The 24,212-nt window shown below is 39.1% G+C and overlaps 1 protein-coding gene across 1 annotated transcript in view; it reads left to right on the plus strand.

The window, feature by feature from the left end:
• Positions 1-24,212, plus strand: part of SPOCK1 (SPARC (osteonectin), cwcv and kazal like domains proteoglycan 1) — a 271,592-nt gene that overhangs the window by 63,102 nt on the left and 184,278 nt on the right. The window contains exon 3 of the mRNA XM_066197356.1: positions 23,422-23,467. Coding sequence (XP_066053453.1) covers positions 23,422-23,467 — 46 coding nt within the window. The remainder of the gene's footprint in view (positions 1-23,421; positions 23,468-24,212) is intronic.

The raw sequence follows: 24,212 nt of genomic DNA on the forward strand, positions 1-24,212 counted from the left end.
TTTGTGGGTTTTTTTGTTGTTGTTTTTGGTTTTGTTTTATTGTTTTTTTAACTGTGTCAAGTGAACTAATTGGTCACAGGATGACGAATAGTCCTGCAATTTTATCAGGCTTGTTCATCTTGCTTGTATCCCTTGTCAGCTGTGGGTCAAATGCCAAAACCTTAGACTCCCAGGTTTGGAACTGGAGAAAATAGATAAGTCTACAGTGTCTGCACTGATAGCTAGCTCGGAATAAGCAAATATTCACTGAGCAGCAAATTAACGAGGCTTGGTTTCCTACAGATTTGTGCCATGTGAAAGCTTTTCAAGCTTTCATAGAGCATCAGGCACATGAATAATAAATGTGTTCATACACAGCCTCTCCCTTAGTATTCTAGTAGAGACAGTTAGAAAAGCTCTCTTCTCATCCGCTTCTCCTGTTGGGATATAGTTACATGTGAAGCCCCCTGCTCTTTCACCACCCTGAATTAAAATCAGTCTGTGTATTCAGAACTTGGTAGCTTGTGCACAAACCCCAGCACAGAAAGAATGTATGAACACCAAATCCTTAGGAAAATATACTAAAAACTTAGCGTAGATGTGAAAAATGAGGGAAGTTTAGATTGGGTATTAGGGAAAAGTCTTCACTGAGACAGCTGTCAAACACTGGAACAAGATTCCCAGGACAGTGGTGGAGTCACTGTCCTTGGAGGGGTTTAAAAAATGTGTAGATGTGACATGTGCACCATGCTTGGGACATGGTTTAGCGGTGGCCTTGTCAGTGCTGGGTTAACAGTTGGGCTTTATGATTTGAGAGGACTTTGATTCCCTGATTCTGTCCTATGCTGAAGTGCTGTGGAATGGGACATCTGCAGTGCCAGCCGTGGCTGCACGTGGTCTCTGGAGCTCAGATCACAGGATGTTAAGCTGTGATAGATGGACTGAAGAGCTGCAGTGAAGTGCCCAAGTAAAACTAAGGTTTTCAAGTCCTTTCTAGTGTTTCCCCTGAAATAATGGCCCTACCTGCAAGTTTTTCTTCCTTCTTTGTTAGTTTACGGCAATGAAATTCTCCCTTTCTTATCCACACATCTGCTATCTTCTCAGCATCCTGCAGAATAACTTCCAGAAGCAGCCACTTTCTGCAAATTGTATCTTACAGCTGTCTGAGCTGTTGAGTGGACTGAGAACAGCTTCAGTTCCAAGGAATTGGAGGAATAAGAACCTGCAGAAGCACCTTTATATATGCAGCTGACAATGCATATTGTTAACTATATCGTGTTTGTACCACTATTACTTTGGTACTATAATTGCATTTCATGAGTCTTCACTCTGCTGTTATTAATGGCCATCATATTGGCAAGTTAATTTGGATACAGTTATTTCCTTCTCCTAATACAAACAAGATTTGATTAATGAGAAACATTAGTAATATACAATGGGCCCATTATTGTAGTTGTGTGTTTGCCAGCGTGTATTGATGGCTGGAAGAGGCCTTGTGGTTTTTTTTGCTCATGCATGCATTTATTTCACTTGCATTCAGTGTTTTAAATAACAGAAAATTGCTAAAGTAGGGAAGCAGCAGTAGAAAAAAGTGTTTAGAGCTGATGATTAAGTCATGTGAGTCTGTTACACTCCAAGGTGTGTGCAGTGAATATGGAAGCCATTAGAAAGCCTGGTTATTTCCACGGTGTTTTAGAAGTTCGGTGTTGTTCCTTTTCTGGATTTGTGCCAGTGTCAGTGATGGATTATTGATGTGCTAATGCTAACACTCACCTTCTGGCTTGAAAAGGTATCAATGACAGCATTAATATAAGTACAGAAATAGTTGTCCTGCCTGTTTATGTAAAGGCTGAATTATGAGAAATAAATGGATTGTTTATATCAAGGAGGGTATCTGGAGCTGAAGCTGTAATCTTTCCAGTTCAGCCCACTCCTCTGCCTTCACAGCTTTCTGACAGTTAAATCAAATTGCACTGCTTTTATGCTTGGTCTCTGCCCAACCTTCCTCCCACCTCCAGATATCTGGGTTTGATTTGTAAGAGAAGGTGAAATATGCAGAAATCCTCCTGTGGAAATACTTTAAGCTATTTTTTTCAGCGAAGAGAAGGCGAGAATAAGAATAGGCACTCGCGATATCCCTTTCCAGTGTTCCTGGTTGGAATCTTCAATAATTTAAGAAGTCTAATGAGGACTTGACCCTTTACAGCATCATTACATGCTTGCTCTCAGCAAGCACTGAACAAACCATTATAAGCACTAAGCAAAATAAAAAGTTGTGAATATGCAAAGTGGCAGCGATTCAAGGAATGCCACATCCCTGTGGATTTTATGTACACCACGTCCCCTTAAAGGTAGAATAATGATACTGTGTCCCTTTCTGCCACGAATATAAGGATATTCCAATAGATGCTGGTAGCTACTGCTCAATAGCCAAACAGATGAGAACATGAGGATCAAAGGTCCCTGTTCAGGACTACTTTCCAGAGTCCGCATGGTCATTCTTGTGTGTTTCCTGCACCACTGAGGCATGAGTAGAATCCAATGTGCAGAGAAGAGTACATACATATGTAAATATATATTATGTGTTTGCATATGTAAATTTACATACATATGTAAATTCTAGGCAGCGTGAATTCCTGATGTGTTAAGGAGAATTAAAGAGAAATGCAGAGGATCACTTTCTTCAGTGTTTTCTGGGCAGGGACTGTAGTTTACAGATGCTCTATGCAATTTGAACAGCCAGACTGTCCTGATGCATTTGGCCCTTTAAGTATATAGAAGTATTTTGCTGGGTGCTATTTTCTATGCAATAGTGCGTTTTTATTCATTGTAAGCCAAAACATAGTTTTAAAGAAAGAAAGCACTGCTGTGATTTCAGTCCTCTTAGCTGGAGAGGCAGCTGGGTTCTTCTCTTTGTCCTTCTTGCTCTCCTCAGAGGTTTTGCAGATGGCTCTGAGATCAGGTACCAAGAGTAGCTCAGTACTGCTCAGTGTCTCCTGGGCTTGAGCAATTCTCAGCATCCTCAGAGGAGATGCAGTTGGTGGATAGGGATAGGAGGCAAGGAGCAGAGTTATCCCACCCAAAAGTTTAATCAGTGCAGTTCCTTATCCAGGCGTACTCAGTTGTGTGAGTGCTTGTGCTGAGACAGTGGAGAACTGGTACGGGGAAAAATAATGATAAAGGGGGTGGGGCTCTTCTTTTCCAGCCTATGTCAGGTTCAGGCAGCTGTGAAAAATGTGTTCCTGCCAGGAAGGAAGTAATACCATCCTTCCCAATGCAATGTTGTCTTGCAGTGTCTTCAGCCCCATTCTTGTATATTAAATGGGACCCCCAGGTCAGAGGGAAGTAAACAGAATACGGCAGCAGGGCTCTAGCATACAGCTTTTAGAAGCACAAAACATCATGAATAAAGAAGATGGAGGATTTATTCCAAAAGTCACAGCACATGGTTAATCCATTTCACCTCTGATGTTATCTAGGAATTAGGCTGTCAGTTTTGGCTAATCTATGGAGGTATTGATATTATGAGTATCATTCTGCTGTCTCAGTGCTTACATATCTGTTGTATATTGGGGAAGAAACATCTCTAATTTAATTAGTTCAATTTATGGCATGAATGAGTTTAGGAATTATTATACAGAGGATGCTTACTTAAGAGGGACTTAATTTTTCATTTCTGCATTTGGGTAACAGTAACATTGCCTCATCACAAATAGTCCTGTTAAGCTTACAAGTATTAGTTTCTTCCAATGAGCTGGATAAAAGTCTGATGAAAGAAAACACTGATGCAGACACAGTAAATTACCCTGCTCCCACCTCACACTGAGATTGAGTTTAGGCATGATTAATGTGCTATAGATTTCTGTAGCAGGTCAAAAGATGCAAAGAAAATGATCCCCTCATTCTCACCAGGACACTACAGCTCTAGTGTTTAATATGTTCATCCACGCTTTGTCTGTCTCAAGGGTACGAATTTGGAAGCCAAAAAGGCATTTATCTTTTTTCTGTGTAGAGAAGGGAAAGGATGACAATTAAATTACATAATGGAAAGGCTAAGCCTCTGCAATTTGTATTTGATCTAAAAACAACTATTGTCTAAGAAAAATGGATCAAATTCTACTTTTGGGGATGTCGTTACTACCCTGCAGTGTTAACTAGACAGCACGAGTGTGACTGAAGGACCTTCTGGGTTTGTTCATTGGGTGTCTACAACTTAATGTTACTGATTGAGAGAAAATCCTGAGAATTAAATGAATTATTGGGATGAAGAGACTGTTTTCTCCACACTTTATTTCATGATGTCTCTCTCCTGCTGTGTTGTGGCAACAGTTTCCATAAGAATTTGCTTAGACAGCCTGCGTTTTGAAGCAGAATTAACTTTTCACTTCTAGATTAATGTGCTTCACTTTATGACATCCCTGGGACGTGTCCTGTCCTGGGAGAACTGGGAGTGATCTTGCTCCTGTGTGGCAGTGCTTCCACAGCAAACTGAGGCTTCTGTTCCTCTTGGGGCTTTTCTTTCTTTCACAAAGGAATTGTCTATAGGGGAAGTTGATGTTCTGTAAGAACATCACCAAACCTCTGAGGTAGGTTATTCTAGTAAGAACTGCTGAGTGGGTTTTCCTGAACAATTAATTGAGATGTATGCAGGCAGGATTTCAGTTCAATTGGCAGTCAGCTGCAAAAGGTGCTTTTGTAAATATTAGATGAAACAATAGCTGGTCTTTTATCAAAATACCAAAGTTTTGTGTCTCAAGCCAAAATATATTAGGTTATCCAGGTGATTGTTATTTGTGCAGTTTTGTTGGAATGGTTTAAATTATATGTCAGTCAGTGCCTCTGGAACATGATCTATTAGCAACGATCCCACTCCCCATGCCCAGCTTGAATCAGGCGTGAGCAAAAGTCTGAAAGCAAAATAAAGCTGTGTGTGAAGCATTACAGAACTCAATTAACGAGGAAAACTGAAGTGGACTCAGCTTGAAAACCATTTCAAAGGGAATGGAGGACCCATTTGGAAAAGCTTTTTGCAAGCAGCTCACTTGCTCACACATTCAGACCCAGTCAGCAGCCAGGCTACAGCAGAGCAGTGAATCTCCAGAACTTCTGAGCTGTGTGTTCATGTCCGTGCTCCAGAGATCTCCCACATCAATACTGATTGTGCTGTCTGCTCCAAAATACCCTGGGTATGTCACTGTGCCAGCCCAGTCAGCCAGGAGTGGGTACAGGGTGAGTGCCAGAGCTCAGTGGGGGAGAACTGTTTCTCTCAAATCTCTTCTACAAAAGAAAGACATTTTCCTTGACCAATACATGTTATAGGTACATTTTCATTTGATCAAAAGATGCCCTTTTGTTATCTTTTTTTTTTCCAAAAAACCCCACCCCCACAGACACAGATTTTTATCTTCTCCATTTTGCAAGTGTAGTTTTACTCAAATAAATACAATATTTCAAACAACACAGCTAAGACAAATGCAGAACATATTGAAGGTACATATCTGGGAAATATAATCTGCTAGCCTATTTGTTCTTTCTTTTTTGCTTTTTTCTAAAGGAAAAGATTTGTTCCTGAAAAATACTTTTGCACTGCTTCATGGTGAACTCAGACACCCCAGAGTCAGCACATAACAACAGCCTCAATTCACCTGCTTTCAAGGTTTAGTCACCTCTCCTCGTCTGGATGTCAGATTTTCAGCAAACCTGTTCTGCAGGAATATTTAGCTGCTTCTTGAGCACTGCAGTGCAATATATTCACTATTCTGTCCTGGTTTATTTATTTTAAACAAATTCTCTTTTCTTGCTTATGATAGGCTAGTCATCGTCAGAAATTATCTCTGATGTTTGCTGATCAAGGGTGGATGCTCCAGAGGAAAGGGAACATGATGCTGTCACATTATTTTTGTTGGGAAATATTTGTCTTAGTTGTTACCGGGTGTGATACTCAGGGTTGTGATAGGATCCAGTCATCCATGTTGCCATACCAAATGATAAAGGAAAATTATTATCTTTAAAAAATAAAAATAAATAAACTTTTTCTTTCCCTTTGTCCAGTGTTCCTCTCAGTATCAGACAGCAAGGAATTGAAATGAGTGGAGTTTATGGATGGCTGCAGAGGCTGTCTCCGTTCCCACCCTGTATATCCATCAGCCACTCTGCAGCATTTTCCTGCAGCAGCAGGGGAACAGACAATCAGCCCCATCCCACTGGAGTGCTCTGATGGGATGGAGAGGCTGGACTGTGGCTTTGTGTAGGCTTGGAAATGCACTGGAATGAGAAGTCTTTTTAGAGCTTAAGCAGTCACAGGCACTTTCGGGGAGTAACCACCCCCAGCAAACACACATATTAAAGCCCTTGGAGGTTTTAGAGTGAAAGGAAATGCGTTATCTGATTTTTGTTTGTTCTTTAAGGCAATAATTGCTTATTGCAAAAAATCAAGTACCCATTAAATAGTTTGCAGACTCTACCTTACCTAATCAGACTTCCTTATATCACAGCAACTCAATTTAGATACAGTTAAACATAAAAAAAATATTTTTTTATCTGTAAATCACTTTCAAGAGCAGAATCAATCATCATGCCACTCCACAGCTCCAGATGCTAAAGGGAATATTGCAGTAAACAAGCAATGTTAAGAGCTTATTTAGCATACAAAAGTGTAGGTCATCACACTTCAAATAGAAGAAAATGGTTTTAAGTAGAATTGGGTATTTTGTGTGTTTATATGAATTTGACACAGAAGATGAGAGGTCCCCAGGACATCCCCCAGATTCTCTCTGAAATTATTTTGAGTGATGAGTTGAAATAAATAACATTGATATATAAGGCAACAAGTATAGCATGATTCTTGCTTTAGAAAGATTTTTCTGTTAGTTGTACATCCAGCCCTACTCTATCCATCTTCCATCTCAGGATTTTTTATTTTGCTATGCATTCCAGAAAAGCTAAGCACACCCTATGGCAGCCAGCAGAATATATATGATGTATATAAATAAAGCAAATACTTTAGCTATCAATCTGCTGAGCTGCAGAGATACCTGGGGTAGCTCAGTGCTCAGAGGCGGCGCAGAGCACTGCACTCCAAAGAGCCAAGCAAGTTCTGACGTTTTAAGAGCTATACTGAGAAAAAACCGAGAGTCATCTCAGGGACTTGAAGGGTGTTTTGGGGTGTTATGTTTTATCAGCATTTGGATTTGATAATCTTAGCTGCTAAAACTTGACAAGGTCACTTTTGGAGGGGATTAGCTGCTCCTGAAGGATTGTTTCCCAAGTGCAAGCCTGGAAAAGGAGGAAATATTTCAACTGCTTGAGGAGAGACCTGGGAAAGTGACTGTCAGAAGCAGGAAAACTGTTCATGTGGGAAGGAGAACAGTTTGGTCAGCCACGTGTGGAGAACAGTCAAGCAAATCAAGCAGAGGAGGAGCAGAGAGAACACGGGCCATGTAGATGAGTTAGGGAATAAACAAAGGCCAGCTGCCGCCTTTCAGGAAAAATTATCAATTTTAAGATCTTTGAATCTCACCGTGCTGTCTGTGGAAAATTAAGTCTCAAGATCAGAGTTGTGTGAACAGCCTGTAAAACAGTGCAGCCAAAAAAACTGGAAAAGTGATCGGAGACCTTTCTCCTTCATTGCATCCCTCAGTGCTCCCACTTCACTTGCCCTTGGGGCCAGCAGATCCCAGCCCAAACTGCCCAGGAGGGCTGGAGATGTGCCCTGGGGCAGGGCTCTGTGTGTGTGTGTCCACATCTGAGCTGCTTCCTGCAAAGCAGCAAAGGAGCAAAGCACTTCTGAAACCTTCACCATCAAAGAAGAGGAACATGACTGTTTAAATAACACATGGGAAGCGATGGTGGATTAGAAGCACTTGGAGGGTTTCTTCTTAGTGAAGTGGAATTTTAATCCATTTAATGAAAAATATGCAATGTTACTGCCTGGCTAGAATGGACTGAAAGTAGATTCAGATATAATTTCAGTGTGGAAATGCTGGAATTGTAATAAATTGAGAAGGTTATTATGTTTTGAGCTTACTGAGAATAAGTCGTTGAAGTAGGTCCAGGGGATGGACTGTAGCAAATGTCCAGCTTTCTAGGGAAAAATTCTTTGGCTCAGTTTGCACAGAACCACTAGATGATTAAAGTTTCAAACAAATAAACTACAGTCTAGTTCAACTTTCTCTAAAAATTGATGCTGTCTGGCTTTAAAATATAAAGTAGGAAGCAATCCATTGTCTAGCTGATGAGTACTATAGGTACAAATAAGCAGTGTTCATCAGAATACCAAAAAATATGGGAAGAATCTGGAAGTGTCAGGATGGTGAGGAATGGCAAGTTTTGTGTGAGCACTCCCTAAATAATAATTTTTCAGGAAATTCCTTCAAATTTTCTTTTATTATACAGACAGGTAAGAAATAGAAAAGTAACTTTGTTTTAGTCTACAGCATAAGCAAGTCATGAATTGCTGTTTGTGCTAGTGCTGTTGCTGCAGATGACAGAAAGGAATCTGTTATGCTTAAGCATAGGAAGAAGTGTTGTAAATTCTCAGCCATGGTTTTCCATTATATATATATATAGAAAGAAATTAGGTGCTGTTTATTTAGTCTGTATTCTGCTCTCATTTCTGTCACTTTTACATCTGTACAAATCTGTTAATTTCAGTTCACGTACTCCTGATTTATATAATCTGTCCCAGTGAGTGCAAAGTAAACAGAGAGAAATAGGTAATTAAAGATATCAAGGACATTTAGGAGAGAGAAACTCTAGTGACAATCCATCAAATGCATTGGGACAGATGGTGAAAAATCATGGTATCTCCATGACAGCCAGAAGTGAAATTGAAGGCAGAATAGGAGTTGTTTTTCTGACATAAAGAATTGCCAGAGTGAAAGATAGTGAGAACACATTGGAGATGCAGATTGCAGAAAGCCAAACAGCCAGGCTAAGCTCATAATAAGAGGAAATAAAGAAGTTGGGTTCATATCCTGAAATATAAGTGAAAGATATTTGAGTGAAAAAAGGAAATAGGCAGAGGAGGGTTAACTGTAAACAGTCTTTTACTAAAATGTAACATGGGTGGCTGAAAGCAAGTATGAAGTTGGGAGAAATTTAACAGATCAGTGAGAGCAAAGGAGGTTTAGCCTGATTGAATGCAAAACTAAGAAGAAAATCTGAGCCAAGGTGAAGAAATGCAAGTATTTAGGTAGTTGCATACTAAAGTTGAAGCAATAAGCTCAGAACAAAAGCAACTGCTAACAATCTTCGGTGAACACTCCTTTTGTTGCTGGAGTTGTCAGCAGTCACAAAGAAATCTTTGCAGTGTTTGTAAACCACAGAACCACTGAACCTTGCAGAAAGAAATAAAAGATGTACAGGTAATTGTGCATTTCTCTTTATTGTCAATGCAAACCTTCAAGAGAAAAGCTGTCCAACTGAAGGGGCACTCAGAAGATACTGAAGGTCTTAAAATCCAGAAGTGTGAAAATTTTTGATTAATGAATTTTTGCTTGCCTACCTTATTTTGAAATGTTGATGATTGTTTTTTTGAGGCAGGAATGTGAAATTAAGCATACAGGACTAGATACAATAAACCAGTCAGTGGAGGCAGTTTTAAGGGAGGTGAAGAGCTGCTTTTGAGAGTGTAATTGCACAGATATGGTAGCCAGGAAAGCACAATACAAGGTCACACCTCACAGTGGCAAAGAGCCACACAGAATATTGAATATGGTTATTTTAAGTTCTAAGTATATTGATTTAGTGTGGGTTTTTCAAAAATCAAGGCTCCACTTTTTTTTTGTCTCATTTATAGACATAGAGAAGAGGGGATTCTACTGAGCTAAAACACAGGCAAATAAAGCAGTGCTGTTTCCTGCAGAGACATTGGTGTGGGGTATATGTTTATTCATCCTTCTGAGCAGAGGTGAGATTCATTGTGGCCATTTTCTTCAAGCTCTTCATGGCTCTTGTCATGATTAATGACACGACGTTGGAAAGGATAGTTGCCAATGTGTAATGGTGCCTTCCAGCAAATTTCAGGATCTACCAGCCTGTCTCAGAGGTGAACTATAGATGTAATCTCAGATGAGGGTCTGCTGTAAGGAAAAGAATGATTAAAAAGTGCAGAATATGGTCTATTGGCAGATGGCTCTTGTGATTCCTGCTTGCCCTTTTGCTGCTGCATTGTACTTCACCTTCTGGATTCATCTTGCATTGGGTCAGACTTTCCCCTCACTTTCTTTTCAGTCAGTGTTATTGCTCATCCCACAGCAGTTCAGCTCACATGATCTGCATTTAACCATCCTCTATTTATTATCTATTTTAGGTCTTGAAGTAGTGTGCAGTGAGCACAGGGCATTTCTTCATTAGCATTTTAGTTTCCATCCTAGTCTACCTCAGAAACAAACCTCCCACTTGTTTCCAGTCACTGCACTCCTTGCATTTCAGAGCACGTGAAATACATTCTTTATTGATGGAAGGAGAAAACAAGATGAGTTTGGAGATGTGTGAACCTAATAGGCAAGAGATCAGTGCAGGGGATCAGGCTGGAGCTGCTGCAAAGTGTGAATTTAATGAGCAGGGTAGATGTTGGATCCTCAGTGTGAATTATCCCGTCCTGCAAATGCAGTCCCCAGGCTCCTGTGGATGCAGGTGCCAGAATCTGCACTGCAGGAACCTTATCTGTGAATCTCCTTTCTTTCCATAAGATACAGCTGCAAACCTGCTTGTGCACTTTGCCACTGCTGAAGGGTCTGATCCTCTTCCCCCTGTCACAAAAGTGCTTTTCAGCCATCAGATGTTCTCAATCCTCTGTTAAGAAGTGATACACTAGACCATAATTTGCATTTTATTAACTGATGGCAGGATTCTAACATGAAAACAAGTGCATGCTGTTTCCTTTAAACATCCATTGTGTCTCAGTGTGGTTAAACCATAATTTTCTGAGGACTAGACAAACTGAGAGATCTAGGGGAGTGTTATATAGGGCAGATTTTTCCAGTCCTCCAGCTAATATTAAAATTCTCTAGGATATTATTCATTCATCTGGATTTTTTTTCCTCTTAAATTCAGGTTGCAGTTTCCCTCACAAACATTTCTCAAAATACTTGGGTGAAAATGAGTTCACCTCTGTTGAAATATTCCTCCAGCTCATATTATGTTTGACTGAGCTGACAAATGGCTTGACAGCCTTCTTGAAATCTGCCAAAATACAGTGTCAGGAATGACAATGCCATGCAAGGTAATAATCTAAATGAATGTTGCTGCAGCTGAGCAGTCACATTCCTGACTCTCTATAATTCAGTTAGAACGAGGCAAGTCCCCAGATGTTTGTTTCTTAGCAATTGGAAAAGTTTGGGTTGTGTTTCCCTATTAACAGATGATTATAATTCACATTTCATGGTTAGCTTGCAACAAATTTAACACATTTCAAATTATTCCTTAAGTAATGGTGCTTTATTTATCTGTTCAAACTCCATTGGAGCAAGAGCTGCTGTTATTTAGTTACTCAGAAATCCCAAGCATACACAAACTAGAAGTTTCATAGTGTTTGTGAATTTAATCTTGTGGAGTGTGGAACGTTAGTGGGTTTGAAATGTAATTTCCAATTTGAGCTGTCTGAGATAACCTACAAATAGACATTACAGCTTTAATGTAAAAATTATCTTCTCTGCCTTACCAAAATATGTCTTAATTCGATTAATATTTTAATGACACTGTTGTCACAGATTCACAGGATGGTTTGTGTTGGAAGAGACCTTAAAGATCATCTCATTCTAACCCCTGGAATGGGCAGGGATGCCTTCCACCAGAACAGGTTGTTCAAAGCCCCATCCAAGCCTGGCCTTGAACATTTCTAGGGGTGGGGCAGCCACAGTTTCTCTAAATTGCCAGGTAATTTAGTGTTTTATATCTTGCAGTACATGTTTTCAGAGATCCTCAGCACATTTCTTTAATTCCATACCCTGTAGTTGCAGCTGCTCTCTGAAGTACTCATTTCCTTTGATTTTATATCTCCAAGGTTTGGAGATTAGTTACACTGCAAGTTTGAACTATTTTCTCAGTTGTTAGAATTAAATAGCTAGTTGTACTAGACCTCAGGTGTAAAATTACAGCTGATCAAAATGCAAATGTTCTCTTTTTCTTAAAGAATTCTCTATGACCTTCTTTACTCTTTTGCTGGCTTTTTCAGGTTCTGTTCTTTGCTAAAATGCTGTTTTGATTTTCTTTTAGACCCATTTCATGATTTATTCCCTTCAAGAGTGAGCAACTATAATGTCTTGAGATCAGGAGCAGACTTCTATTTACAGCTGAATAGTTCAAAAACTTTGAGATCTGGGAGCTCTATATTCTCTTGAGCCACGGGCACTTGGTTAGGAGGTTCCTGAGATTGGAAAATAAAGTTTTGCTACATCTTTCTTTCTCATGTCATTGTTCACTTCATGCCATGCTTACATACTGACCTTCTGTCACTGATGCAGAGGCTCGTGTTCTGGCAGCCTCAGGAGTGCATTATATCTTCCTGCAGGAGACTCTTTCAGATGTGTGTCCTTGATTCCAGTGGAAGAAATGAAAGGTCACTTAGTTTTCTCAGTTTTATCTGAACTTAGTTTGAATGTTGCTTTGTCATCATGATCACAGCTGTAGAAGCCTAATACAATATATATTTCCTATTTACAATTTATCCTTTTTTAAAGCAGCTCTGAACGTGTGTCAGTAATTAATACTGACTTGTTTCTGGAGTGTGTACTGTGTGAAATTCCCTATGTACGCAATTACAAATCTTAGATGATGAACCAAGTGCCAGTGCAAGCATAAATAAAAGGATCAAAGTTTCTGAAAACATGTAACACCAGTGAATTATCTTTGAACCTTTCTGCTGCCTTGTTCGACATGATTCTGAAACAAAGAGTTCAAGTATAGCAACGTAATGGGGTTTGTTATCAACTTCCAGCTGGCATTATGATGTAGGATTTGCAGCAGTTACTTGTGGGGTGAGCAGTAGTGGGATTACTGCTTAGGGCATGAGGGCTCACTGTCTCCCTCCCTTCTTGAGGGGAAGATGCTGAGATGGAGTAAAATCTTTACCCAGTAATGCTGGAGTTCCTTTGCTGTCGAGGAGTCCTCCTAGCGAAGAGAGGTGTGTAAATTAGAGCACCTTCTTCTTTGCAAATGCAAGACTTCTGTGGCTTAAAATGCTCACCATGGATCTGAAGTTGCCTTTGGACAGTGTTCTGTGGACTTCTTAGAAACAAGTTCTGTGCAAACTGAGCAGTCAGGTGCTCTCTTCTGCTAAAATAAAGTAGGCTCAAAGGTAGTGGAAATCCATGCTGTGGACACCAACAGTTTTGGCATTTGAATCCCACTGGAACCATTACTACAGTCTGCTATCTGGTGCCTGAATCAGAGTATTTTGTTTCTGTGGCCTTTTTAGCTTACTTTTTTATTATTGTTGTTATGGATTACTTGAGCAAAATCCTTTGAAATACCGTTCCCAAAAAGCCTGTTTCTCTACAAAATAGAGAACATCTACAAATATTTCTCTACAAAATAGGAACATCTGTTGCTTCAGCCAGATGGCAAGTAGCAGTCAGTGAGGAAAGGTAACTTCTCATTGTTACTTTAAAACTGACACAGAAAATTAATTTATTAATATTCATTAAAATCTTATTTAATCAGAGTAATAAATTAATGAGGAACTATCAGTTTTAAAAAGTTATGTTCATGTATCTCCAATATTTTTTCAGGAAATGGGTAGAGGTAGCACAAGTCTGTCAGTAACAAAAGAGCATCATGAAGGACTTTCCTGAATGAAGGGACTTCACCTGTGGATGCCCCATCCCTGGAAGTGCTCAAAGCCAGGCTGGATGGGGCCCTGAGCAGCTCAGTCATGGGTTGGAACTGGATGACTCTTAAGATCCCTTCCAACCCGAATCACTCTGTGACTCTGATGACTGAATCAACCAGTCCCAACTATTATGGACACTTTTATCACGTGATAGCTTTTATAAACAGAGCAAGGCACTTAAAATAACCTGCTGGGTGTTCAAGTTGTTGGTGACAACCAAGGTGAGGAGCCTTTACCTGAGGGGGAACAGCATTTCTGTTTGCAGCAACTGCTGCAGGTTTTTTGCTGGTTTGCACCCATTAACCCGCCCTCAGTTCTGCATAATGATTTTTGATGTAGTGTTCTTTTTTTTTTTCCTTAGAATGGATAAAATGTCAGAGACAATTAAGATGAATTAAATGATGTTAGAAACTGGAATGAAAACTGCACATTTGTAATGGCTCACAGGGTTTCTGATGTAAAATGTGTACGACCCTCTCCCACACTCAGCAGCTGGTTATGTCATGGACTGCTTGCCCATGACTGCTTCTTCCTGATGCAGTTCTAAAAAATTTTCAAATATTGGCTAAAACTGACTAAAGGGCTGCAAAGCTGTCCTTTTCAACAGCAGCACGTTTAATTTCAGCTTTTTGCAAAGGTTTCTTCAACAATACTTGGAACTAGATTTTCCTTGAAGCTACAAATGACGTACTGAGAAATGCCTGTGTGCTCCCAGGGACACTGCATTGCTCATGATCCAGTATAATTCATACAGTTTCTTTCCAGTCATTAGTTATGCATTCAAATAAGTATTTGAAAGACTTGGGACATTGTAACGAATTTAATTGTCTCTACAGAAAATTGTGTCCCTAAATATCAAAGTTAGATAAGTTGATTTTATTCGACTGCTGTTTGTTGCCATGTATGTTTTGACCACTGGGATTTGTATATCTAAGTGGAACATCAATACTTTATGCATAAATTTTATTTTATAACTTTGATATTAGGAGAATTATCACTTTATTTCATAATGAAATTATTCCCATTATGGTAAATAAAAAAAAAATTCACATGACTCAGAAAAAAATTCTGAAAACTTGTAAAATAAACCAAGAACTAGCAACATATTTGATCATTATGCAAATTTTTATTTGCTGTAAAGCAGTTCCCATGTGGGGAAGCAGTGGTAGCATTAGATTTTTTTTTTTTATGTGGGTGTTGTTCTCCAGATACAAGCCCCAAATGATCAGCTAAAAAGAACCAGTGATTGTGTCAAAAACAGCTACTGCAGATGTACTGTCAAAGCAACAAGGGTAATGAAAGTGAAGTCACATTGCCAATGGCTTTATAACCTTCAGGCTAATGTGTTTGGCTTTCAAGCTGCCTAAAAACAATTGCTTTCTAAGCACGTAATTTGAATTTTTGACTGAAAATTAAGATGTGGAAAGAGTTTAGCAGCTCCCCTTTCAAGGTTTGTTTTCAGTATTACACCTGTTGAGAATATGATTTATTAACAATACTGTTCTCTCTACAGAGAACCTGCAGGGGCCATTCCCCAATAATATTTGGAATTATAAACTGAGATAAAGGCATGGTGGTTTTGGCAAGTGGAAAACAAGCAAATGATCATCAGTGAGAAAGCATCATTAGGCCAGGTTGTGACCTGTGAATCTTCATTTCACGTGGAGGCAACTTCTGTTATTTTTGCACATGAGTTGGGATCTTGTAAAGCTCACCAGAGGCAGTGAGTTATCCTGGCAACCCAGCTGAGAATTCATGCCCAGTGTTAGTTCACAGATGAGAAGCAATGCTGCTTTGAGGAATTGCACCTGGAAGGAGAGGGGATATATTTTTGTTATCTCTGACTGGGAAAAGTGAGAGTCGATCGTTTCCATTGCAGTGTTCAGTCTGGCCTTGGGCTGTGGCAAGTCCAGCACATCCAGCCCAGCAAGGATCACTGAGTCCATCCCTTGGGAATTTTGCCTTTCTGGCCTCGTGGGAGCTGTCCAGCCTGCAGCATAACCTGCTGTGACCAGTGGGACACACTGAAGTGTGAAAAGCTTTATGAATGTGAAGTTAGAGAAAATTATTTAATTCAAGCAGGGGTAACAGGCTCTTTAGCACTTGATAATGAGTGCAAGAGTTCAGGCAGAAATGCATTGTAGTTCTGAAGTTAGTCTGCCAAAAGGGAGAGCAAATAATAAAATTCAGGCACTTTTCCCCTGCTACTCCCTGTTTTAGATATTCAGCACCGGCCAGCACAGACGGTTGTGTGATTGTCCCAGCCACCCAAATATATCAGCTCTGTCAGCCATGTGTGCTGGCACAGGGCTGTGCCACTCCAGCTCTGGAGCTGCTGGTTCACAGCTGGCCCTCATTCATCCTGCCTGGAGCACAAGCAGAGAAAATGAGCATCTGTTTGCCCTCAGCATTGGAGACATACACTCTGGCTTCATTCTTTTGGATAAGCAAAAAGTGGTTTGGGGTTTTCTAAGAAATATTTTTAATTCTTACCATATTTGTATTTTTACAGAAAATCCTAAAAACTTTAAAAAACCCAAACCGCCCCCCCCCCCAAAAAAAAAGCCAAAACCAACCAACCAAAAAAAAAAAAAAAAAAAAAAAAAAAAAAACCCACAAAGATGGAAAAAACGAACTGCGTAACCCAAGAGAGCAGGATGAGCACCAGGAGAGCAGCATTTCTATATAAAAACTCATGTGATTGAGTTGTAAAGAATGACAATTCTTACTCTAGCTGATCTGGGTGCAGGGGTAAGAAATATATTTCTTTTTTTTTCCAGATATTTCAATTTAATTTTAAAACTGTTGCCACCCCAGTGGATGATTGTTAGTGTGGGTAAGAACAGTCTGTGCTGAAAGTTTCGCCTGACACTTTCTCAGTATTGTTCATGGAAACTTCTGGAAAAATCTTTCAGCAGAACAGGAGTAGCAAATCTTTCCTAAAAAAACCCCAACCAAACCAAAGAAAAACTTCTAAGTTTTGAAAATAAGAAACTCAGTAACATTCTGGGCCATTAATATGGCCAGAAGTTGGTTTTGCACATTAGTGGAAACTCAGATATTCCTGGCCTTTCTGGGACATTTCTCACTGAACTTAAAGCTTTCCCATTCAAAATTTAAAACTAAATATCTCCAGCAGCAGCATTACTAATTCACTATGCCAAAGCATCCTGTTTGGATGCAGTTCTCTGATTCCTTGGAGAGAGAAAACACAGAATTGGTTAGACACATCTTAACATAGAGATCTCACTGGGGAGCTTTGTTCACTGAAGTACTCAGTGGGTAAAATATATTCTCTTCCTCTTAAGCAAATAAAAAAATAAATAGATAAATAAATAATGTGTAATTTGCTGACAAAAGCTATTTGCATAAAACAGGCAATAGGCCTAGATATTTATGACAGGCTGGATTGACTTTAGCAAGCAGCAGCTGGTGCTTTAACACTGCTTGGTGTTGGAATGATCTTCTACACTGCAAGGTGGAGAGGCAGAAAATGCAGCTGCATCTTACAGGAGCTAATTTTAACAAAAGCCATGAGCTGGTGATTACCGCTTTTTCCAGCTGGGTCCTTATGAGGGTGAACAGTTTGTTCATAGATGGAAGGTGGAAGAGGGAAATATTGAGCAGGCTGCAAAGCAGTGTTAATAAATGTCCCTCCTGGAGATACTTAGAAATTTAAACTGGCGTTGGCTAGGAGGGAATGAAGATCGTTTCCTCGGGGGTCTCTGTGAGTCCCCCTTTGTGTGGGAGGTTCCTCAGGAGGGGCCTGTGATGAGTCTTTCCTGATGGTTCTGCACCAGTTCTGAAGGACCCTCCCAGGCCTTGGGGGAATGAACTGAGCTGAGCTGGTTCTGAAAGGTACAAAATCAGGGGAATGTTTTCAGTCAGCATCTCATTTCTGCTTGAGTCATACAAATAAGTTATAAGCTCAATTAATGCAACAAATATAAATATTTATGAACCCATTTAGCTAATGTTTGGCTGTATTTATAAATAAGAGCATCTTGCAAGAGCTTCTTTTTGACAAGTAAATAAAGTGTAGAGAGTGTTTGTGTGCTAAATTATCCATGCTTCATTAACTCTTCCGAAATATCAAGTCTTAGGTAGTAACTAAATTCGAAGTGACAAAAGAGTAGGATTAGTGGGAATAACTTTAATACTTAAACTTGAGGAGAACAGGAAATTGTTTACTTTCTTAGTTGGTAGGGGAAAAGAGGATAAATGTGTTTGGTTTTGCCATTAATTTAAATTTTTTTAAGACTGTATTGTTATTGTAGTGGTAGGAGGGGTAATAGGAGAGGAGACCAGTCTCATATTAATGTCCTGGTCTTAGGGACAATTTCTATTTGCTGACTTTTCTGAGGTGACTAACAGGAAATTTTATTAGACCCAGGTCTACTTCAAGACGTTTTTTGCAAATCAGAACACAATCTATGAATTCTGATAAATCTAAGGGTTCCAATGGATGAGATTTTTGACTGTTCTGGCTTTTTGTGAACTGTTAAGCTGGTTTTTTTAACATGCCCTTCGCATACTTAGTTTAAGATATGAATATTCTCTTGATTGACTTTGTTGATGTCACATCAATCTATGTTGGCTGGGTTTGACAGCCACATATCGAATGATAAAGGATCATTTTGGTCTTCTTAAGAAACAACAATTTATTATGCATGATGTGGCAAAATGGATTTTAGAACACAGTGCTAGTGATGCCAAGGTCACTGTTTCAATCCCCATGTGGGCCATTCACTTAAGAGTTTAACTTCATGGTCCTCATCAGTCCCTTCCAGCTCTGTGATTCTGTGAAAATGTGTTTGCTCTAACCTCTTGATAGCTCAGATCAACATAATAAAAATGCAATGAAAAACTGAGGCTCAAGTCTAGCAATTTATATTGGCTTTTATAATTTTTCTTTCATTTGTTATGTTCACAACTGATTCCTAAGTCAAATATCCTGAGGGTATAATCTAGAAGTAGGGTTCCATGATGTGAAGTGGTGAACAGATTGAAAAGGCAGCTCCTGTCCCAAGTCTTGCAATGTAATTAGGGTGGGGGAAGTCACTGGTGAGCATCCTTCTGTGTGAGTGGCCCCTGGGCTCCTTGCCTTGCTCTCCCAGGCTGTTGCCCACCTCAGGCAGGCAATAGATTATATAAAGGGGGCAGAAAAGAATCTTAACAAAGGCCTCACCCCACCCTAGTGAGAAGAGATCAGGACTCTAGATTTCCTCAGAAATTGCATTGGGTTTGACAGGAGATGGAATTCTCCTGGTTTGACAGGAGTTGAATTTCTTTTCCTGAAACTGGAATATTTAGGCTGTGATGTCAGCCTTGGAGTCCAGAAGGAGCCAGTTGCAGAGGCCAAGCCAACACATCACTTTTCTATAACACTGAGTTGAGCTAAGGGACTCAGATACAGCCTTGGCTTGCAGTATCAGCTCTTCTCTTTTCATGCATGATTTTAGGTGTGCAGAGTCCCTTCAGTTAATTAAAAGATTGACTTAGTCGTATGCAATCACTGAACCATAGGCAAAACCTTCAAAGTGTGAATTCTATGCAAGAAGAAAGATATTTTCAAATATTTGTTCATCAAAACCATTTCTCAGTTGCTGTCACCTGCTGCATTGAAGTGGCCCTGTGCCTGGTTTTGCATTCCCTTCAAAGTCCATCCAATAAATATTCTTTAAAGTCAGCTAGGAAAAAAATATATTATGTCTGTCTTATACCAGGTATGTACAGATGAGTGTGTGGAAAAACACTTTATGGTGGATTTGTCTGTGAAAAGAGAATGAAAAAGCCTTTTTTGATGCTCTACAAGAAGGAAACATGTTAGTAGAATGGCATTTAGCTAATAGTACAGCAGATAAAAACTGGGTCATGGCAGCAAAGAAAGAGAGAAAATTGTTTCATTTGGGGGTGAAGGTCATTTGAAATAAGTGATTTCACATTTAAAAGGCCACTGAGGAGAAAATTGATGAATGTTAACCTAATTTTGTATTGCTTTATTTCATTCTTTTTTCTTTTCTCGTTTGTAATGCTTACGTGTTCAGGAAGTTGAGGTAGGTTTCTCAGTTTTAACTTGTAAATATCCATGGAGTGAATAAAAATATTTACAATATATCATAATTCATTCAATGTTTTGAAGTCTTATGATCAACTGTTAATATTGTTACAAATGAATGGCATTGATACATGTTAATTATTAATGTGTTAATATTGATTAATTAACATGTTAATATGAAAATTGTGTAAGTTTCATTTGTTACAGAAGGCATAAGAGATTTTTAGCACATTAGTATCAGCCTTAGTGGAATTCTCAGAAATGCACAGATTTCTTTCTGTCATGAAGGTATTTTACTGAATGGGAAATTTAAATCTCTTAAATCAAGTTGATTGTGTATATATATATATATATATATATATATATATATATATATATATGTGCTGCTTCTCTGTTGGAAGAAGTTACAGGAAAACGATGACATTCCTTCAGAGACAATCTGAGTTCCACCTTCTAACAAAAGTCATTTGAGGATATTGTTATAAATCTCAGCCCCTTCCCGAGTACTGGCACAAAGCCCTGTCTGCTTCTGAGTCAGAGCTTTAGGTTGTATTTAAATGTGACACAGATTTTCTGCTCACCATATCCACAGGGTGAGTTTCACCTTTATGGTGCCATAACCCTTCAGTCTCAGTTCTTGCGGGTCTGGATGCTGAAGTGGAGCCCTGGTGCTGTATTTTGTGTCATTTTGCTTTAATCCAGGTACCACCCAACTCACACCCTCACCCTCCCCATTACCTGGGTGGCACAGGGAGGAGAACGGGGGAAAAAAGATAAACCTGATGAACTGTGATACAAACAACATTATTATTATTATTATTATTATTATTATTATTATTATTATTATTATTAATATTAATATTATTATTATTATTATACAAAAAGAGAGATTAATAAACCATAGCCTAGTAGTGCCCAGTACAATTTTCACCACCAGCTGGTCCCCCAGTACTGACCATGTCCCCCCAGCCAACTCACCCCAGTTTATATTCTGGGCTTTAAGGTGTGGAATATCCCTTTGGCCAGTTTGGGTCACTTGTCCTGGCCATTCTTCCTCCTGGCTTCTCTCTGAAGAAGCCCGGGAAACTGAAAAGTCTGGCTTTGAATAAACACTCCTCAGCAACAACTAAAACACCAGTGTGTTATCAACATTATTCTCATCCCAAATCAGCACTGTACCGGCTGCTAAGAGGAAAATAAATTCCATCCCAGCTGAAACCAGGACCGTTGTCCAACTGGCATAAGTTATTTTGAATTTCAATTGATTGTATTGCTCTAATGTATGTATAGTCATTATTTACTCCTATAAATAATAATGGGGTTTATATATTGAAAATCTCAAAGGTTTTCTCTATTCCACCTTTTGGGGTTTTTTTTCACGTATTTTTTCTTGTTTATTTTCTATGTTATCACACTGTGGTTTCAGGCACATTCTAAAATAAACATAATTTCAATTTTCAAAATGGAATACTAAACCGGTCTGCATGAAGGAGAGGAAGGGGAATGATAGATCTACAGAAGAGATGGCTGTGTTGTAGGTATTTTTGTGAGGAAGGTGCAGTTTTTTGTAAAATATTCCTTTGACACTGAAATTGAGATAAACCCCCTTTCCAAGCCTTATTTCAAAACTGGTTCCATATGCCACCAGCGTAAGAAATCCTTGTTGGGAGTTGAATTATTTAACAGTTTCTGATGCTGAAAACCCAGCAGCAAAGCAACACCTTGGAAAAACTGTAAGGAGGCACAAAAAGAATATTTTGTTGCTGAAAAAAAATTCTGCTGTAAAAGCTGAAAACCCAACACATTCTGAAAAGTGATTAATGCTTGGTGAATTTAGCAGTACATCATCATCAGTTACAAAGCATTGTATAACCATGAGGGGGTTTTTGTATTAGCAAAGCTGTGAAATTCAAAGGCAAGCCTGCAATTCTATTTCTGGTGCCAAGCCTTGTACTTGTGAAGAAAAAAATATGGATACTTTTGATGTATCTGAAATAAATTATGGGTAATAGTCTTTGCTGCTATTGTGGAACATTATCACTGTCCATAAAGTCAGTATGACACTGAGCATGAACACACTAAAAAAATATACATTTCCTCCTGCTAGTCGTGCAGAATAATTTGACCTAACCCAGCATTTGCCGATGGTTGCCTGCTCCAGAACAGGCAGAGAAGAGCAGCAGAACGATTCATGTTTCTCCACGCTGTCCGTAGTGTTCTGTAAGGAACATGAAGTGCATCTCCTGGCGTTGGCTGGAGCTGTGGAGTCTGCACTCCTTGAAACAGCCTGTTCTGAACCCATAAAGTCATGCTGACTTCCAAGTCTCCAAAATGTCCCAGGTTAGGGTGACTGGATCGTGTGAGAGCATGTGAAATTCAGATAAATGGTAAATGGAGCCCTACAGAAGAAGTAATTTAGATGTTTTATTCACACAGATCGGTTTTTAGTTACCATCCTGGCAGGAAAAAGAAATCTCAGTGTCATTCTGGACAGCTTGATGAATACATCTCTTAAGTGACATCCCTCAGGAAATTAATATAGACTACTGGATATATTAAAAAGGAAAAAAAAGATTAATATGCAGAAAAATATGACAGTGTTGTAGAAGTTTTCTATGCTTCCTCACCTCAAATAGATAATTTGTGTTGTTATCACATCCTCTCAAAGAGGACACAAGTGAGATACTCAGGGTATGCTGAATCAAATATATCAGCTGGGCTTAACTCCCAGTTCTTCAGCACCAGGGTTGATGGCACTCTGAAGCAGAGAAAACTTTGCCTTCAGAAAAATATTTGCTAAGTACATAGAATACAGACTGATCCAACACATGGAAGAGTTCTCCATTCTTTCTGCCAAGAGACTAGTTTGCAACAGTCATTATTTGGCCAGGCACTCTGACAGTCCCTGCTTTCTCCAGTGGAAAATCCAGTGAGAATTGTGTAGAACAGAACCACAACACTCACAGTAAAATGATCTCTTTCCATCAGACTTCAAAAAACTTTTAAAGTTTAATAGTGGGAACACTGACAAAAATACTGCAAGTGCTCCTGGAAGTTTTTGTACTATTTAAGTATAATGTTTGCAATATTACTCCTGTATTCTATACGTTCACAATGGTGTGATTTACATATGTATGTATCTTTGGATACAAATGGATGTACCTTTGAATTTACTTTGCTGACTTTTCACCCCACCGGAATGGTGTGAACAATATGTTCTACCTGAACAATATGTTCTTTCTTGTCAAAGACTGTGGACTAACCTGAAATAATACAGACTTATTGTAAAATATTTGATAATGGCCGTGCTTTCAAAAACAATCCAAAGAAAAATTCAAGGTGCTGAATCCGAGGAGTTCTTTATTCGTTAATTTCTAACCTGCATTGACTATTCTTTAGGACACAACCTGTTGATAGTCTTATCTGATTGGAGCTAAATCTGTTAGAATCAAAACACAAGTTGATTCATTCAATTGTGTAAAATAGTACTGAAAACACTGGTTGTATTTTTTCTGAGATTTCTTTTCTTTTTTTTTTAATCCCCATTTAGGATGATTATTTCAGAAACTGGAATCCAAACAAGCCGTTTGATCAAGGTAAACTTAGTACACATTTTGTGGCTGTGGCTGTCTTCTGCTATTTTGTGAAATCCCCATATGCTTTATGCCTCTCCTCCTCTGTCTGTCCCGTGCATTACTGGAGAGCTATATTCATACTTACATCTTGTTCCCAATTTAGTCACAGCTTGAGGTGGTTTATGTAGAAGGGTTTTGACTCATCTCGGTATTTTTTCACCGTGTTTTTTAAACCCCATCCATTCCACTTTATATTCAATGCTGAAATGTGTGCTCAGAGAGATTCTCTGTAACCATGAATCTTGGTTTAACATGCAATTTAGAACGGGGATCTTCACCTTCATTTTCTTTCATGTTAAAGGCTTTGCTAAATTAATGTCCTAAGTGTAACCACTGCATTTTCTAACACTCAAGGGGCCAATTCTTTGAAACCAGCTGTAATGCATGAATTTCAGGGCTGATTTTAAAAGGGAAATGGTGTTTTGTATATGCTGCTGTTTCAGATGCAGGCTCTGTAAATGATGTTTTGCACTTTGTCTTGGTGAATGTTTAAGTTATTGCAGTATTTCGAATATTTCCAGGCCAGCCACTAAAGGATAGGAAAAAAACCTCAAAAAAAACCCCATTCTAATTGTGTCCAGGATAGCGCTGGATACAACAGTCATACCAGGAAAAAGAAATTCAAAATCACTCAAGCGTTTAGGAAGAAAATACTTATTGGAAGTCTCTGATGGTTCTTCTGAAAATTTCACTTTACATCTATTTC

This window comes from Chamaea fasciata, unplaced genomic scaffold (genome assembly GCF_029207755.1).
Source record: "Chamaea fasciata isolate MVZ Bird 193981 ecotype frontalis unplaced genomic scaffold, bChaFas1.0.hap1 SCAF_15, whole genome shotgun sequence".
NCBI classification, from domain to species: Eukaryota; Metazoa; Chordata; class Aves; order Passeriformes; family Sylviidae; genus Chamaea; species Chamaea fasciata.